Genomic DNA, 19,698 nt, shown 5'->3' on the forward strand with positions numbered 1-19,698 from the left:
AGCAGCAAGACAACTTTGTGGAAGAACACTTACTATAGCTTCCAGTTCTTGCTCACCTATTTTTAATAATGAATGACTAGAACATACCCAGATATATAAAGCTGCCAGACATTCCAGTGGTAACTCTAAAAGCCAGTATAATTTATCACTCTCTCAGTCTCCACCTGAAGAGCTTAAGTGGCTCATTATCACACATTACTTAAAATTATGTATCAGTCATAAGTAACATGCCCATACTACATTTTTGCCACATTTTAGTAGATTAATGTTACAACAGTTGGATTTCGCTGTAACACTGCATCTTGATTTGAGACTTCCAATATCAGACAGGCTGAATGGAATTTCTCCCGCCCACAGCAGAAGACATTTGTCTGAGCTGAGATGCAGGGGAGCCTCTACTCTTCCAAACAGGCCAGATTCTTCCATTTCTGTTCCTCTGCCTATACCAGACAGCACTCTCAATAACTTCATTTACTCCTGCTAGCCTTTCATATGAAAATAAACTTCAGACAACTTCACAGGTGACTGAAAGGAGCCTTTAGCAAGAGTCCAGAGCCAGACTCAAACTCAAGCTGCCAGCATCAGAGAAGTTCTTTAAATTTCTTAACCACTATGGGCATCATCAAGTCAGCTGTCCTTATTTGCGTAAAGACTGCTTGCTTAACTGAAATGTGATTTCTCCATTTAAAATGTAAGATTCTTGGAGCAAGGAGTCTGATGCTTGCTGCTCCGTACAGTATCAAGCACCCCATCCATGCTTGGCCAATAAATGTTTTAAATAAAGCAGCATATAATGATGATTGAGGTTTGGATAAGTGAATATAAGGACCAACTGACTTCTTTCTTCAGCTGCTACCAGCTCTTTTTCATGACTCTGTACAGGGCATTTTAGCCCAGTCAGAATAATGATGAACCAAAAAGGCCAGACAATTCAAGAGAATCCCTACAAAAAGTTTATCAGCAATGTATTTACATACCCTGGCCACAGTCACCAGCATCAAATCCACAGGAAAGGACATTGCAGGCCTGATCACAGAATTTGTCTGCTAACCAGGAATTAGCACAGCCTTGGTTACAGTATGAAACACCACTTATTCCTGCACCAAACTGCCACGGTGGTCCATTCCCAATACCTCCAACTGCACCTCCACCAGCAACATAGCGACTACCCCCACTGTTACCTATAGGGAAAGAACAGGAAAACAAAACCCCCAGTCATTTGAAATCCTTATTTCTGAGGAAAGGCACATTTTAAGCTACAATGTTAAGGCTGAACTGAAGAGCTGACAATCTTATTTATCACTGGTGAAATTAAAATGGGGCAAATGCTAAGTAGACTTCTGTGCGTTAGTGCAAAATCTATAGTGTGCACAATCTCACTGTAGAAGTTTAGGAACCAACTTAAAATTGCAACAAAAGCTCCAACATATTTTGTCTTAACTTCAAAAACACAGGTAGAAAACTGATCTACTGCTCATGCTTGCAGTGTTGACTTTACAGCTGCTTAGAGTGGTATCACTTCCTCAATCCAGAAGCACCACTTCATTTTCCTGCCCTGCAGTCCCGAAAATTTGATGTAGAAATTAATGGTGCAGCTTCACCAGTCTTATTATTTGGTTCCAAGTCCAAATAATATATATATTATACAATAACATCTAACAATAATTTGAATTCCAAAAATATTCATTTTCAGCTAATCAAATTTGGTACCCAAAGATCTTCCTGTGCCCGACTGTTTGCTGTGATTTTCCATAGAAATTTGTAGTTTGCAAGAAATAAGGCTTTCACCTGTAAATGAACTTTCTTATTATTATTAAAGAAGGTAAATTTTGTAGTTGTAGGAGAATAGCAAATTATAGAACTATTCTTATAAGAAAAACCAAAACCAGTTCAAATTTTCTAAATATAACACTGCTGACTTACCAATGCAATCACCTCCATCCCAATCACATGCCGAGTTATTACAGGCTTTATCACAGTAACCATCTTTAATCCACGAGCCAGGACATCCCTCAGCACAGTTTGGCACAGGCCAAGTCAAGTAAACCTGGAACAACATTACAGTCTGAGACAAGGACTGGCAAATAGAAGTCAACTGAGCTTGTTTCCTGGAATAGAGAGAGAGACTTAAAATAATGCCTCCCTATTCACAAAGCTTTACAAACAGCATTTAAATCTTATCACCTGTGAAGTAAATGTTATCCATTTCAAACAGAAGGAAGTACTGAAGAATTCCCAGGGCCATACTGCAAGGCAGCCATGGCCAGAAATAGAAAACAGGACTTCCCAAATCTACTTCTGCAAACCTTATTCCAATCAAAAATACTCTTTCATCAGAAAAGAAGGCGGAACTTAAACTCTGAAATAGCTCTGCAGTTAACTTGTTCTCCTGACTCAAAATGTTTCTTCATTACTAACCAGTCATGAGATAAGGAGCACGTGTTGGGCATAATCCCTGAAGCATCTGATCCTCTGTGACTTAAATAATTGTAAGAATTGCCAACATAAAAAAAAGTGTGTGGGTGTGTGTATTTTAAACTGGGAAGGCATTAAAAACCACACATGTTTTCCCTTATGCCTTAGTGTTTCAAGATTTTAGCAGCACATTTCCTAATGAAACGCTTGCTCACCAGCAACATTGCACCTGAGCTGACTTTATCATCATAACTAGGAAGAATAACTGAACAACAATACAAATGCACTATCAACAGGATTTTGCAATTGTATGCCTAAATCCTTAAAGACTTAAAACAACTAAAAGCCTTCTAACATCCTCAAGCACTGAAACAGTAATTTTAGAGTAGCTTAAACTCATTTTGTACAATCCTTCTATCTGTGTGCACAAGTGTGCACACCTGCCTGCATGAATTGTTTAATTCAGTGGCCTCTAGTGCCCTGTGTACTTACTGCTTTAAATATAAATAATAAACAAAAATCTTCATATTTTCCTCCATATCACTCCTGGATGAAAACTCTGCTGGCAACCAGGGTCTTTATGCATGATTATTGCCAATGGTTCCTCAGCCTGCTTTCTCTGCTTAAACCCCGTTGCTGATAGTAAGTCTACTGAAAGCCTAAAATATTTGATATGTTCATGAACATGCAACAGTGTATCTTTTAGTAAATATATACAGATTGGGAAAAGATATTACAGGTGTCTGCAACAGAGGTAATTAATGGTAAATTTAAATATTAGACCAGTTTGAATGTCATCTGACCTCAGTGTTCTCATGAATGAATTGATTCTGTTTTGTTTTGAACATTTCCCACAAAACAAAAGTTTACAAGGGAGGGAAGACTGACAGCTGCCAAACACCACATCAGTCTTACCAGTGCTCCAAGAAAAAATGGGAGGATTAGAAAATGACACTGAAACTAAAGCATGAAGCCTGACAGAGGAACCATTATACCACCAGAAACCTGTGAGTGAATATGAGGAAAAAGAAATTCTGCAACCCAAGCATCAACACAGCAAACATAAAAACAGACAGAGCCCTCCCCACCCTGCACCTTTGCTAAGAATTGTCTAGTTAAAAACAATGAACCTTTAGAGATAAAAGAGGAAGCAGGGATGAAGGGAAAATCATCTTATATTTGTTCTCCCTTTTGAGGTAGTAGTTATTTGATTTTTATTATATTACCATAGAAAAGCTTTACATCTACTTCTGGTAAAAAAAAAAAAATCCTTTCTTAATGGCTTACCTTTTGACCTTTAGAGTGACTGTAAAAATCATCAGGCCAGACATCCTTCCCAAACATAACATCATCATTGAGATAGATAAACTTCTGAGAGAGGCCACTGATACGATGAATGTGACTTTCAATAGCTGGTGAACTGAAGGTAGGCAAGTGACTCACATTCTGAAATATTTCCTAAAACAAAAAAAGCCCCAACAACCCAGAACAGTTTCAGAAGGCAAAAATAAAGCCCAAAACCACAAACAGTCAGGCACACCAGATATCTGATACTTATCTACTAAATAAAAAAAAAAAAAAAAAAAAAAAAGTTTTATCAAGAACAAGAAGAGATATGAAAGACAATAATGCAAAGACACAAACTCCTCCTTCACTGGGTACTGGAACAGGCCCTATGTACACATATTTATACTTCTCATGAAGTACAGGCTGTACAAAATTTCAAGCACATTGAACCTGTTCCAGCATTGAAAAAGTCAGGATTGTTCCACCTCTTTCAAGTAACTCCACAAGCAGACAGCAACAAAGTTGAATTAGTATCTCATTATCACTTTAGTTGCTTAGGGCTACTATGGCATTACTCCCAAATTCATAATAAGAAGATACTAGAGTATGTTTGCTTCACTTCTTCAGGAAGCTTGAAGGTTTCACTTTCTTTTTTTAAATAAGATTTTTAGAATGCATAGCTACTTTTTTTTGCAGCCATCTTCTTAGTTCCAGTAATTGTAATCCATTCTGTCTCAATACAAGCTTATTAGGTTATTACTGGTCATGAAAGAGTTTTTATGGATTTGGATTACATTTTCTTCTCCCTAGGTTTTTTATAAGTAGACTTTATAAGTAAATTAGACATGAGTATACATTAGATGAAGCCTCAGTATTTGGAAAACTGGACTAAATGAAGGCTTGATATATATTCAGTTATCTGCTTAGCCAAAATACAAAGACATACTGGGGTTTAATAAAACCATTAATGAGATGGGGAAGAGGTAGTCGCTTCTACCTTCCAAACACATGCAGCCTTTAGCTGAAAGGGGATAACTGCATTTCAAAACACAGAATCTTTACTAGTAGCACTCCCATGCCGGTATTTTTGTTTGTTTGGGGTTTCTGGCAGGGTTTTTGTTTGACTTCTGTTTGTTTGGGTTTTACCTGATGTGTCACTATGGTTATCCGAGGATTATCCAAATTAAGCCAGGAAGGGATCTGCCCATTAGTGACGATGAAAATATGCCGTACCCAAGGGGCATGCCTCTCTATTGATCGTAATGAGTACCTCAGCTCTTCATTATCTTCAAAACGGCTGGCAGAAATATCTTCATCCTGTTTAGACTATAAAGAATCCTTTCTTAGATTTTAAACAGAACATTCAAGTTCTGATCCAGCTAGGTAATAAGTGTGCTTTAGTGTAGGGGTGCATAAGCGCCTGAGGACTTAAATAGAAAGTACATTGATCAAATACCATTATTCTTCTAAAGGATCGTATTCTTCTGAATTATCACGGTGAATAATACAATCTTCTGACATCAATGGCTGACCACCTGGTGTCATTAGGATGTCTGCTGACCACACTGCAAGATGACAGTGCCCTGTGTGTGATCCTGGCTCTTGAAAAAAGAACTCAAGAAAACACATGCCCTCTTGTTTTCCTAGTCTCAATTATTTCCTGATCTTAACCAAAAGTCAAGTTGCATTTCAAATCAGTAACATCACCCTTCAGAAATCCAGTTTTAAGAGTCTGGGGCCTTCCAATTACATTACATCATAAGCCGTATATAAATGTCCCCTAATATAGACACACTGTAAGAGTCATGGTGTAGCAGCTCTTCAATTATACCCTGCTCTTTTAAAGAATTTAAGCAGGAGGAAATTAACAAAACTTAGTCCAATATTCACTATCACATAGCTAAATGTTTCCATATGTTTTTGTTAAAAAGACAACGTGTTAATTAGAAACTCATCAGATAAGTAAGAAAATCAGGTTACATAATACTAACATATGTTTCTTTTCCCATTTATGAGAACCTAATGACCTCTTCTAAAAGCAACGAGTAGGGCTGCCTAAAAGGAACGTTTCTAAAAGAACTATGCCCAACTGAAACAGGAAACTCGAGAAAAATTTGAACACTTAACAATTACCATTTTCACTGCAGATTCTACACACTGTAAATGTCATCATCTTTTCTAATATGTACAGTAACACAGTTTACATATTCTCAAAAACATAACAACTGAAAATATTTCAGCAACATCATCATCCATCAGCAAAGTACCCATTTACAAAATTATGCATCATTTCAACACGGGGAAGTATAAAGTTTGAGTTCAGGGTTTGTATTAACAAGGAAAAATTCTCCAAAAGCCAGGTTCACAGGATACAAAGACAGACTGCAAGTTTTACTGGAGCAGGCACATTTACTTTACCCACCCCACCTGACATTTAATGTAAAATTAAATTCCAGCAGGAGAAAAAACCCAAGATTTTAGATCTTATCTTGAAACAGACACCTTGTTATTTTATTTCCTGTTGCTAAACCAAATATCCTTGCTTGTATCAAAAGTATTCAAAGTAAACCTCCTTTCCTTATAGACATCTGTATTTCAGGTCTTGAAAATTTTTGGAAGAGAAATAATTAGCATTTTCTCAGCACATATGATGCTGCAGAGGAAAAAATGACGAAGAAACATATCAGGAAGGAGATAATCATGTTTGTTAATGAAGCCCTCTGTCTCCCCCACACAAGAAGCCTGCTTATCTGTCAGTCAGTATCAGTTAAGCCCCTCATGACTTGACTGCGCACAACTTTATTAGAACACGTGCAGAGGGCAATATTTTTCACTTAGTGGAGAACATGAAAATGTCAAATGTCACACTGTCTGATCCCTCTTCCTCAATTTTAGAATTTGACAGTGTTCTTGTGATGTTTTCTTACAACATAATAAATACTGGATTCTTAACATTTCCAAGCTTCTGGAAGAAATCCCGTGTTCTTTGTCAATGACTAGTTAAGACGCTACTTGCAGTTTTTCAATACTACAACCTTGATATGCTGTAACAGAATTTACCTACCTGACTGACAGAGCTGAGGTCCCATAGTAAATAAGCAGGATTAAGCATCAGTTCTTTTCCATCTATAGTCATGTTCTTCTTTGCTTGCTTGCTCAGGTCTTGGAAACCCTTAGGGTTATTCAGTTGCAAGAGAGCCACACTGGCTTCCGAATAAAGCTGCAACTATACAAACAGAGATAAAAAATGTCTGGCATGCACCCAGAGCAACACTCTTCCTTTGCCAATTCCATCTTTTTGTTGAATTTTTCTTACTAGAGTTACTAATAAGAATGACTGGTAAGCACTGTTTTTAAAGAACTACAATTTTGTAAGAACACAAAAAGGGGTAGTAAAACGGGAAATGAGCAGCATTTAAAGATACAGAACATTTCTAGAGGCTTAATCTTCCCTTTCCAAATAAAATGTCTCTTTATTTAATGATCCAGCAACAGTGAAGCTGTCCATGTTATAAATATTTCTGGAGTAAGTGACTAGTAAGTCCCCATCCATTCTCTCCCACCCTCAATAACAAAATTTATATTTTATTACCAAGTAATTATATGACTGAAAGAATCATACTTTTTTTCTGTCTTGACCAAGCAATGCTCTTCTTGGAAAATTAAGGCCACTGGTTCATCATTGCTGTCAGAAGCGTGAAATTTTCAGAATGGTTTATAGATCAACCTACAGCTCAGAAATCTGAGATACAAAGGGCTCCAGAACTAATCCATGTGGGTCTCCAAGTCCTTAATGATGGTTGCCAATATGCTGTTAAGGTCATTTCTTGGTTGTGGACTGTTTGATCTGTTTGCTGTTTTTATCTCTTGCCACTAGTAAGTCTGTATATCAGATTTCATAATGCACAGGGTAAGAAGGGGCTTGTACTACATAACCTCTCTAACAGCTAGTATAGGTTAAATTACAGGGCACCAAAACATTTCACTAGAAATATACCATAATCCAATAAAATGTTGTGTTTACCATATGAAGTAGCACGAGCAGACACACGCCAAAAGCAGGACTACACTTTGATTCTCCAAGTGCATGCATTCAACAGTCAGATTGAGAATAAATGCAGTTAATCATTAACAATATTTATTAGATGCTCTGCTTAATTTTTGCTCCTTCATGCAACACATAAGACAAATAAGCACATCTACCAGATTTTCAGTTGCATAAAATCTGTAAATGCAATTCATAAGTTAACAAAATTTGAATACTTTCATGTTCGAAAACAGCAAAACCATCACAGCTTATTTCATAATGCCCCTAAGTGGTTTTTCTTCTTTATTTTTTATTAAATCTGACCCTTTCTGCTCATTTTAAAACACCACTTGTCCCAGAGTTAGCACCCCTTCCCTTAGCAAGACCAGCTGTCCCACTTGTGACATTTTAAAGCTGTTGATGCTTTGACTCATATGCTATTTGAGATCTTTCAATCTGACTTATGAGGCCTGCCATTAGAAAAATCTGATAAATCTCAGACCTTCCAGGGAATCATCTGAACCTACGGGTGGAAAGGATGGCTTCAGTAGCTAAATGGCTGAGGTATAGTTACGGACTGCAGCTAGCAACCTCCAAAAATATCAGTATCGAAATGCTACAGATTGCAAAGCTGCCAGCAGTGGGTATGTGCTTTATTTAGGAATACAAGTGTCACACAGTCCCTTAGAATCTGTCATTTAAAACATACGTATAAGAAACCAAAAATATTACCATTCTAGAGATCTGAACGCATGTAAGAACATTTAGTTTCTCTTTAACTCGCTTCCACCAAACTCAAAATAGGTACCTGTACTACAGATTCCTAGCTAGATTTACTACAAGCACTTTCCCTTTCCCCCCACTAACACAACATATACACTCTAGGTTTTTAAATATGTAACAGTCCAAGCACAAACAAGAAGTAAGGGAAAAATGTGCTCCACTGGTCAGCATTGGAGTTAAGATAACCCCTGCATTGAATAGATTAGTTTTATTACATCAGTGTTTTTTCCACCAATATGTTTTTTAAGAAACAAGTCTTTTCATAAGCACAGCTATCAATAGAGCTAGATTTCAGCTAGGTTATCTGGTGACATAACTAACTAGAATCTAATAAATTGAAAGCTCTGCTCCAAGCATTTTGTTGCTGTTGTATTCAAAATGGAATTCTCCCCTGACAGATTTTCTAACGTCTCACAGGTATTAACCTCCTCTCAGTGGGGGCGCGTGTGACTGCCCATTCCCTTGAAATATCTTCCAGACATCCTGACAGAACAGGTCAGCAGATCCAAAGGCGTTGTGAAAATAGAACAGAGAAAAAAGCAGGCAGATGCACAGACTCAGCGTGATCAGGCGAGCCTCTGCTTCTAGCACAAGCGGGGTGAAGACACCGTGCAGGCACACACCCAGACCACCACTATACACATTTATATCATGCACCTGAACATGAGGCAGGAAAACTACATTCTCCTCATCAGGCAACTTTAAATGCAGGTTCTCCTTTGGAGCCAGCACGTCTGGCAATGATTAGACTTACTACATTAGGAGGCAAGCTGGACATGCGAAGCCACCCCATGCAGAAGTAAACATTTTAATTTCCATGTTCTCAAGGTAAGAGGCCTCAAGAGCAGATTTCTTTCTGAGGTGGGACTTGGACTCCTAACCAGTCTTTAAATTATTATGCTTTATCTTCTTGATGACCAAAGCCGATTGTTAAGGAGATGAGATGCTCCTTTTTTCACACTCCAGTAAGGATATTGGGAAAACTCATGCTCACATAGTAAGGAAAAGGCAGGGAGCATGTGTTGTGCTAAAGAGTTACAAAACTATTCACAAATACGAAATACCGTTGTGTCTTTACAAATTTATCAAGTTCCCTTTATAAGATAACATAGTAGGAGGGTCATACCAGAGTCAAAGCTATTACAATGCCTTAGGTTTTGTTTTGGGGGTTTTTTTTTGGTTGTTGTTGTTTTTTTTTGTTTTTTTTTTTGTTTGTTTGTTTGTTTGTTGTTTTTTTTTTTCCTACAAAGCTTACTTATCACATCTGTGTGAACATACAACACCAATTCCTCAAGTCACCTGTCTGCTCCACCAACACTGACAAGAGCAGCAGTAAGAATCCCAGACCCTCTACCCTCAAGGCAGTGAGGACAGCAACAGCCAGCATTGCTGCGCTTGCAGGTTCCTATGTGGAATTTCTTCCATTAGCAAGACCAGGTCATCAAGACACATTACAGCCCTTAGATTCCAACAGAACTTGTCAATATACGTGTATTTGTGTGTGCATGCAGATTAAAGAGGAAACAATATTTTGTAAAGTAAAGAGGTCTACAAAGTCTCAGTCTTCTCTGAAGCAATGAGGATAATAAACCTTGAAGGAAAGTCACCTCTCTCCAGAACTATTCACTACTGTATACTATTTCAGTGAAAAAGTGTTAGCACGATAGCCTGAAAAAAAACAAAATCAAACAAATCAAATCACCGTGCCCTTTCAATCCTTCCCTTATCTGTCTTTACATCAACTACCTAGATTTTAAGTCACAAATGTCTCTTTTGGGCTGAACAATAATAGTTTTATTTAGAAATGTATGTAAGCAGGGGAAGGAAAAATGAAAAAATTCAGTTGTTTTTCAGGTATAAGTACAATGTTACATCTTTACAGCCTTTAAAGAAATACAGCTTAGCAGTAGACAGCTGCACAACCAGAGTAACACCTCCATCTAGTGGCTTACTCATGCACCGTTAAGAAACCATGGAAAATAAATAGGAGCCAAATACAATTTTCAACCACATCTGTCGTAACACACACAGCATAGAACAACAAATGTGGTCAGCAGACACACTGCTGCTTACCTTTTATCTGGAAATAAGCTACCATATCATTACATTACAGTGAAAGCCATAAGTACAAAGTTCAGTAGACTATAACATAACATAATTCACCTTGGAAATTGATTCATTATATATGAAATCTTTACAATTTAACCCCCTCTAGTTGAGCTCAGCTGTTTTACTCAGAGATTTTTAGAAGAAGAAACACCTGGCCTGGATGTCTGAGCAATTTTTGGTCATCTTTGGATTCAGAAGTGATTTCAATCAAACAAAACCAACCCAATTAAAACAACATTATCAACATTCAACACAAACATACAGACAGCTACACTCTTTTTCTCACCTTTCTTCCCTTCTAGTAGCAGCACTGTTGAAGTTTTTTATTATTATTTCTTTACATCCAGCCTAACACTAAGAAACCTCCACTCAGAGCATGCAGAAACCCGTTCAGCATAAGGAGGTGGCTATGAGACAGGTCTAGCCTAAACTCAGGTGCAACTTTCCTCCTCTCTACCAAGCATCTCTCAGACCCTAGATTCCAGAAGGGGTAACAGCAGAGGATTTGCTGCAAATTTTAGTGGAGATTATAAACAACCAACCTTTTTTCTACTTAACTGTAGCATTAACCTAGCATCTCTCTCTTTGGTAAGGAGGAAAGTACTCTTGGTTATGTTTACCGTAACTGCTGACCTACAACATCCCCTGAATGAGCAACTGATTCTGAGCTAGGATCTTCGTAAAGACTTCTACAGAAACAACTTCATCCACATTTCATACGTGAAAATTTTTATCTTTGCAAATAGAACTTTCCTTACATTTATATACATTACTCTGACAAAGGAACACCAAGTGTGAATGATACAAGGTATCAGAACTCAAAAAAAAAAAAAAATAGTAGGGTACTATGGATAAAAACTCATTTAAGTCAAAATCATTTTGGAAAAAGAACATAAAGCAACATCTGCTAAGGGACAGAGAATGACATTCTAAATATTGTTTGAAGGAAGAACATTCCTCAGACCTATGTTACTATGAGAGCTTATATCTGATGTTCAAACAGAGAGCAAACATTGCCTAGGATGGTGGTCCAATATATTCCCAGAGGTGGAAGCAGACAGATTTCTTTTCCACCAAATAATCTCTGAACTGATAAAGGCAATATTATTTCAAATACCAGTTTGGTAATTAATGAGAATGCTACAGAGGAGCTGGTCCTAGAAAATAACCCTAGGTCAGGAAAACAAACAGATTGATTTTAAACAAACGGAAAAAAAATAAATTAAGGAACATCTTGTTACTAAATTTCTCGAATGCTAAAGGGCAAGCTTAATAAATGTGAGGAGCTGGTAAGTCAAAGGTATACTGAGCTCCTCAGATCCATTAAGTCAAATGTATTAAAACTACCAGGAACCTGTAACTTAAGCTGTGGTGAGGAACTAGAAAAGGTTCCAAACCCAAATGGATGAACCTGCCCTCACAGAACATTCTTCAGATGGCTCAAAGTCAGGAAGCATTTCAGTAACAATGTTCCGCAAGCAAACTTGAAATGAAGAACCTAGCATCTCAGACAGCAAAACGGAAGTGCCATCTCCTGTTGGATAACAACGTCATTTCTCTACAGTAGACAGCATTTCTTTAAAGTGATTTAAAAAATACCCATAGCGCACAAAACAAGCAGAGACTGGCAGATTGACCATATTAATATCCATTACTATTTAACCAGTGTGCCACCACGAGAGAAGGAAGGATGCTTTGGTCACACCAGAGCACATCTGCCATCACTCACCCAGACTAGCAACAGATTCATGATACCCAAGAGACAATTTTTATGAACAGCACCAATACACAGCAGTGGCAGGATAAAAGGGATGTTATGTAGAAACAGTGGCAGCAGTGTTTGCAATGAGCACAATCTAGCACACAGTGAGTCTCTGACAGTCTGACAGCCTTGGGTTAGCTAGGTACTATGTACTTTTCACTGTTAAAAAGTTGTGGTGATGGCTCATTTAAAATGCTGTATAAAATTCTAGCCAATCGTGTTGAAGGCAGACAAATCCACAATGGAAGTGGCAGTGAAGGGCTGTCAGAAGGATGAGAGGAATGGAGAGTCGATGCTGCAGAATGAACACTGCCTGATTAACTTAGTAAAACAATGGCTAGGAAAAGCCATAGCCACTCTCTATGAATACACCAGAGGTGTAAACAAAGGCAAAGGAAAATATCTATTTAAGCTTACATAACTGTTTAAGAGCTCTATAAAGTTCTTAAAGAGCATGTAGGAAGAGAGGTACAAATGTGTGCACTTCAGAAGGTTTCTACCATTAGAGAAACTTTAAACCTGCTAACACAAGCCAAGACAAGAAAGAAAAAATTCGGCTTGCATTAAGTTGGAGTGTGACCAGCCTATGAAAGGGGTTACACAATGTTATTTCTGCAATAGCAGAATACCAGATTTGTTAAACCAGCCTGCCAAAAAGACATGGAAAGGAAGTCATGTTCATTCGAGCACCAAGAATAATCCATAAAGTGAATTAGCACATCCTACAAGTGGGCATCAGACTAATGAAGACAGATTACCTATGGATTGACATCCCTTTACCCCTGCTAACTCCTCCTCCTCCACAAACTCTCTGGCCTCAGCCCCTTTCACATCACCAATCACATCTCTCTCCAATATACAAGCCAACGATTTTCACAAACTTTTGAAACTTTTACCTATGTGTTAAACCTTGCTGTAACTGGACAAGGTGTCCAAATAGCAGCAAAGAATAGAAGGCACAAAATGTTAATGGATGGCAGAGTCACACTAGTTGTGATCTACTGTTGCCTTGCAGGTGGGTAAGTTGAAGTGCAACTTGCTCAAGACCATACAGAGGATTTGACAGAGAGAAATACAGCATTCAGCTGTGAAACAGTCCAGTGTTGTTACTATTAAGATTATTCTTCTGAAATCAAAGAGAGAAGAAAAAAGCTAAGAAATTACATAAACGAAATTCTGTCACATTAAAACAAGTCAGTGATATAGCATACTTCAAAACAACAGCGTACAGCAAATGGCTGAAACTGATAAGGTTGGTACTTTTTAATCAGTTGCAGGCTAGCAAATCTAATGCCTAGTAACTTGCACTCACAGAATGGACAATTGGTCTTTTGAAAGCAACTGTTTGAGTCACTATTTACTACTCCTCACAACTGAAGAAAACAGACTCACACAGTAAAACAGATCGCTATCAGAAACATCCTGTCTCCTAGGTGGATGAGATCCCATACGTGAACCATTCCAAAAAAACAATACAATTAAGTTACTCTTTCATCCAGACCCTTACCAGTTTTACTTTAGAGGACAGACTCTCTGGTAGTTTTGTTCGCAGCTGATTTGTTTCTTTGAACGTAGCTGGAAATCCACTAAGGAAGGCCAAGTCTTGCATTAATACTAGACCTGGAACTTCTTTGTCTGTAGTCTAAAACCAAGAAAACAAAGTACAAAGACTTTTTTAAACTTACAGTAATTCACATTTATCTGTCAATCCTTCATCAGGTGACAGATTTAATAGTGTATATTTTGTCTCTTAACCCAAACTTCAAAACTGAAATAAGGGTTATTTTAGAATCTTTCACTTGTACTACATGTGAGTTATGGAAAGAGAATAGCACAGAAACTCTTTCTAAAAAATGTACAGAGGTTTAATATATACAAAACCTAATCAACATATTTTAAAAGTACATACCAAGTAACCTCTCCATACTATCTGTTTGCTGTTGTCTTTTAACATTCCAGAATGGGCAGCTTCAACTAGAATACATAAAATGCATTGCAAATCAAAAGCTGAAATTCACTTATTTCGTATAGTCTAGTAACTAATATATACTTTTGCAAATTAAAAAGATTTGGATATTTATCATGTGAAGAGTTGCCTTTATAACTGGTAAATAATTATTGATAGTAAAATCAACACCAGTGGTTGGGCTAGTGGGCGGTAGTTGTCAAGCACTACATATTAAACAAAATAAGCAGCCCATACCTGCTCTAAGATCCTACTTATATATGCTGAACACATGGATAATTTTGGTTTATGGTATGCAACCCTTTGAGCAAGGGCAGAACTTATGGCACAATATTTAAATTAGACTTCACAGCAATTAAAAGAGGATTTCTAAAACTAATCTTCCTCAGTCTAAACCTCAGTCTTCCGAGATTATCAGTGCAACACGGATAATCAGATACCAAACCTGTTTTGCAATAGTCTTTTAAAGCATGGAACTCTAATCATCTGTAATCAGTTGTCTGAGAGGCAGGCAAACAGTATCATTAATGTCATCATTTAGAGGAACAGACTGAGGGCAAGAGATGTTGAATGACTTGCTAAAGTCGAACAGAAAATTAGTGGCAGAGTCAGTACTGGACAAAAAACAACTAATTCACAGCAGCTTACTAAAAAGCTTCCTCTAGAAAACCGGCTGCAATCCAACAAATAGGTTCTTACCATCCTTAGGGCTATCAAAAACAATTACTGTCACGTTGGTAGAAGGATTTTTTGGTTTTGCTACAAAGAACATATTGTTAGCAGCTTGTAAAGCAGGATGAATGGACAGCAGGTCTTTCAGTGTGACATTGGTAGGCAGCGCAGGATCCAGGACAAGCATTGGCACTTTGATGCAGTGTGTCAGCAAACACTCCAGTTGCTTCTCACTACAGCAAAATACCAAAGGTGTATTTAGCACTAGCAGAAAATCTAAGACAAAAATCAGTGTTAGATGCAATGAGAGACGTTTTTCTAAAATCTGATCAACTATTTCTAACATCTGCTGGGGCAGGGTGAAATTACTAAAAGCATGCTTATTTTACTGTGGAAGGCAAGTATGTGTGTTACAGTTTAGTTCATTCCCATAACTGTTTTTTAAAGTTTCAAAGACTACAAAGTTTGCCCACAGAAGAGACCTTACAAAGATCTCTAAATAGCAGAACGACCAAGCCAAACAAGGAATAGGACAGACCAGGCCCTGCCACTTCCTGGCAGCAGAGGCACAAGAGCCTTGGCCCCTCCACAGACAATGACTTGCAGTTTCATGTATCAAAATGGCAGGTGAAAGCAATGCCGAAGAAGTCTTCATGCTTTTGAAGGATAAAACTCCAGGTACATATGCATTAAAAATACACACTTGGAATAGGAACTATGCCTAACCAGCAACGAGGGTATGTTTTCTGAACTTCAAAATCGTCACATTTTAAGAAGCTCATTCATATATGTCACAATAACATTACTTTTATTGAACATATATATTTTCATGCTGTCAACTTTTCTTGAAGTAACAGTAGGAAAGCATGCACAGGCTATAGAGAACCGTATCTCCCCAACTGGCATCTGCTTTCAGCTAACAATGAGTGGGGTATAATTTATTCCAATTTATGCCCAAACCCACAAAAACTCACCTCTTCTTTGTTGGTTCTGTTGCATTCTTTCCGAGGATTTCCCTATTACAAAATTAAAATAACTACATTAAATAACACTGAGTTGACAGTAAGGAATTAAGTGCAATTTCAGAGTGTTAACTGAGTCAGGGACGCATTGTGAAAGCACCGATAACCCAGTTATAAAACTGCCACCGCCTTGCCGAGATGCGCACGAGCTGACACACATGCCCCTCACTGCTCACCCTCGTGCAGTAGCGCTCAAAAATTCTTGGTTGTGCTGACAGCTGTGGCATCAGGACTCTCTTTAGTAATAGGATTTTCAGGTGTTATTATTAGATTACCTAATGCAACTGATGTTGATGTGAAAAACACTGGTCAGAAACCAGGACGAAGTGACCTGAAACTAGGCTGACTTGCTTGTTTTGCCTAACATACATATTCTGATATGGTCTGTCATGCATTTACCATTTGCACGTAGAAACTAATGAGAATTAATGTGAAAGCAGTACAGTGCTGATGCTAAAGAATAATCGTAATACTATCAGAAGAGCAGCCTTCTGCACACACCAACAGAAAGAGAACCACCATCCATCAAGCTGCGCTCTCCCATGGAAAAATAAAGCACCTGGACCATGACTAGCTCAATTCAGGCCTATCGACAAGAAAGTTACAACCTCCTAAGTTTTGCTATGCAATACAAAATATCTTCTAACAGTGCTAACTGATTTCAAAGTACATGAAAAAAAGTTATCTACAAGGGAGAGAACCAGGTGCCCCTGTAGATAATGAATGTGGCATGGACATGAGTCTTATGAGTAAGATTGATACCATCTTTCCAAATCAGCATTATGGAAAAAAATATGTATTTCTCCCTTTGTAAAATGGGAATCACAGCATGAGTGATGACAAAGCTAAAACCACTACCATTTGCTATATGAACTGCTAGGAAAAGATTAATATAAATTTGACAGCTTTTCAGAGAAGAGACCATGTCTGCATTTAAGGTGCTTAAACTTAATGAATTTAAAGTTCTACTAATATTTTCATTGTTTAAGTAGCAAAACAAAGATCCAGAATTTCACATGTGAACACATCGTCCATGGTACCTAAATTGCAAGTCATAATATGCCAGAAGTCAGATCAATCTGCTCACTTGCAGATTTCATATTATTCTGAATTAAACTACTACAAACCTTAGAACAGACTTGTTCTTCCATTTAGCATATTTGCTGGCCAAAACAGATCATACAACCACAGAGTGTCTTATTAAGAATTAAATCAATGGTTACAAGACACAATCCATGGTAGCTGCAACAGCCTGTGTTGAAGCCTTAGATCGGTAACTTTGCAGAACAGCATAGCACAATCCATAACAGCAACTGCAGCAATACATGTCTTTCCCTCCTTAGAAGGCTGACTCGTATCTTTATAACACGAATTTGTAATTTTCCTCTTTATTAGTTTCAGTGTTTGGGAGACTACAAATCTAACTTTAAAAAGGAGCCTTTAAGAAACATATGCTTAAGATTTTATTATGCCCATTATAAACAGAAATACTGGAAGATGGGAAGGAGGAAAAATGGGATGAGGAGAGGTTATACAATTGAGATATAGTTTTATTATTTACAAACTGAGTTATAGAAATCGGTACAAAATTACATACACTGAGCAGTTTTCTGCACAGCATTTTACAAATTCAAGACAGAATAGCCTTAATTACTTTAAATTATTATTCTTTGTATCTTAGTTTTCTGATTAGACAGTACTTCATAGCTGAATGTAGAACTGAAAGAAGGTTTTGAGAAGAATCAAATGAAGAAGTGAGAAAACGCACTTTGAATTTTCATGTTGAGTAACATGGGAGAAAACCAAAGAGGGCTAGTGCTGCATTAGATCACTGCTGTCAGTTAAAGGGAAAAAATACATAAGATTATTACCTCATTATTTTCTGTTCTTCCTCCATCTGTTCTCTGACCTGTTGCAATTCTTTGATCAGTTCAACATCCGTGCCATTCACCCAGGTGTAGACCACATCAATTGGCATGGGTAAACAAAGCCTACATAATTCAAATGAAAGCTATATGAGCTGTTTAATATTACAAGTGTTTGTGGCATCCTACGATAGCAATTTCTGTCTAACAACAGAAATACTTGGTGTCTGGCCTACAAACAAGACAAAGTAAAAAGCTTCTCTTTAGCTATATATATCATCCCTTAATTATACACAAACCTTTGACAAAACAGCACAGACATAAAACCAAAAAGGACGTGAAGTGGCTACAGCAGTTCAGTAACTAAAATAAATCTGAAGTTTATGCTCTAAGTCTCACTGACATTAATCTATGACCCAACTCCTTTGATCCCACAAAATATTTCACGAATCAGTACCAGCATCCAGGCACATCCTTATTTTACCAATAGTAGACAGGACAGCATGAAGTATATGAAGACTTAAACCATACTTGCTGCTATTTAATTGCACAGAGCCAGTAAGATCTCAGCAGGACCAGGTCTCTAACCTAGGAATGCCTCTTAGATATAACTTATAGGGCGTTTCATAAAACAACAACTTCAGTAGGGTACATGAATTCAGACTCTAGACACAGCAGTCAAATTAATTCATGACACAACTTCATAACCTGGAGGTGTTTCTCAACGGTTATTGATTTCCTAGCATACCGAAGGCAGAGAAAATAAAGGATTTTGGGTACCCTTTTTTTCTATTTGTTTATGATAATGTCCTCTCTGAGGCCCACAGCTTTGTTTCAGTTGCTGACATAGGTGAACCTCTCAGTCCCAGAGAGCAGGAGGATGTCCCAATTATCATTTTCAGAAGTTCCAGTGTCAAGCTATTCAATACCTTCCTAAACTGTAGATGGCCTTGCAAGCATTGAGCATTTCTCTAATGCTAAGATCCACAGGGTCACACAATAAGGTTTCCAAGGAAAGCTGTTACCTCCCCACCCCCTGCATCCTTCAAAAGGCATTCAAAAAGACACAGAGCTTATAGGCGAGTGTCTCTTGCACCTTCCCTTGCACAGTAAGCCATGCAGACAACTTTCACCCAGCTTTATTTTCTACTGGCTGAGATTTAGTAACTGAAGCACAAAGTTTGGAAAAAGGGCAGCCAGTAGCTGGTCACAGCACAATAGAAAGGAACATTTCATATTCAAGTCATCATTGTTCCTGACTGAGCTATGACACTTAGAGGATGATGGTGGGTCATTCTGGGACAGTTTGAACATGTAAGAAGCAGCTCTGCCTTCCCCAGCAGCACCACCCAGAACACGTCGCTCACCTCTGACATGCAACACTCTGCAAGAGGCTACCCTCTCAACTGGCAAAACCAGTCAATTTACTGACTACAACTACACTTCTAATTGGTTATTTCACCTCTTTCTCAGGAGATGACACTAGCTTCTGGTTCATTAACATGTGCAAGAACTAAAAAGTCCTCAACAGGAGTAGAAATTCAATGGCAGGAGCTCTTCCAACTTTTCTACATTTGTTGTGATCAGTTAAATTACTGGCTTGACAGTCCCTGGAATGCTACAGCTAAGACAACAGAGTGGTTTTAGGTGGAAGCACATGACTCGAGGCAGCTGATTTAAAAAATGCCCAACCCTCTGGCTTCTGGGCAAAGTGCAGAGCTTATTTACCCAAGCTCCACTGAAGAACATAAAACATCCAGGAAAAAAAAAGCCTCTAACTCCAACTCTGT

At 37.9% G+C, this 19,698-nt stretch overlaps 1 protein-coding gene across 3 annotated transcripts in view; it reads right to left on the reverse strand.

The window, feature by feature from the left end:
• Positions 1–19,698, reverse strand: part of GNPTAB (N-acetylglucosamine-1-phosphate transferase subunits alpha and beta) — a 46,407-nt gene that overhangs the window by 17,502 nt on the left and 9,207 nt on the right. For 2 of the 3 annotated variants that reach the window (XM_042795506.1, XM_042795505.1), the window contains exons 3-12: positions 17,915–18,034; positions 15,996–16,037; positions 15,049–15,254; positions 14,293–14,357; positions 13,891–14,025; positions 6,767–6,928; positions 4,849–5,028; positions 3,703–3,873; positions 1,924–2,047; positions 978–1,181 (exon numbers count right to left, since the gene is read on the reverse strand). In XM_042795506.1, coding sequence (XP_042651440.1) covers positions 978–1,181; positions 1,924–2,047; positions 3,703–3,873; positions 4,849–5,028; positions 6,767–6,928; positions 13,891–14,025; positions 14,293–14,357; positions 15,049–15,254; positions 15,996–16,037; positions 17,915–18,034 — 1,409 coding nt within the window. Of the gene's footprint in view, positions 1–977; positions 1,182–1,923; positions 2,048–3,702; positions 3,874–4,848; positions 5,029–6,766; positions 6,929–7,726; positions 11,326–13,890; positions 14,026–14,292; positions 14,358–15,048; positions 15,255–15,995; positions 16,038–17,914; positions 18,035–19,698 lie in introns of those variants that run through there. The other variant, XM_042795507.1, reaches the window with a different exon arrangement.

The sequence above is a fragment of the Tyto alba genome, unplaced genomic scaffold (genome assembly GCF_018691265.1).
Source record: "Tyto alba isolate M040663 unplaced genomic scaffold, T.alba_DEE_v4.0 Super-Scaffold_21, whole genome shotgun sequence".
NCBI classification, from domain to species: domain Eukaryota; kingdom Metazoa; phylum Chordata; class Aves; order Strigiformes; family Tytonidae; genus Tyto; species Tyto alba.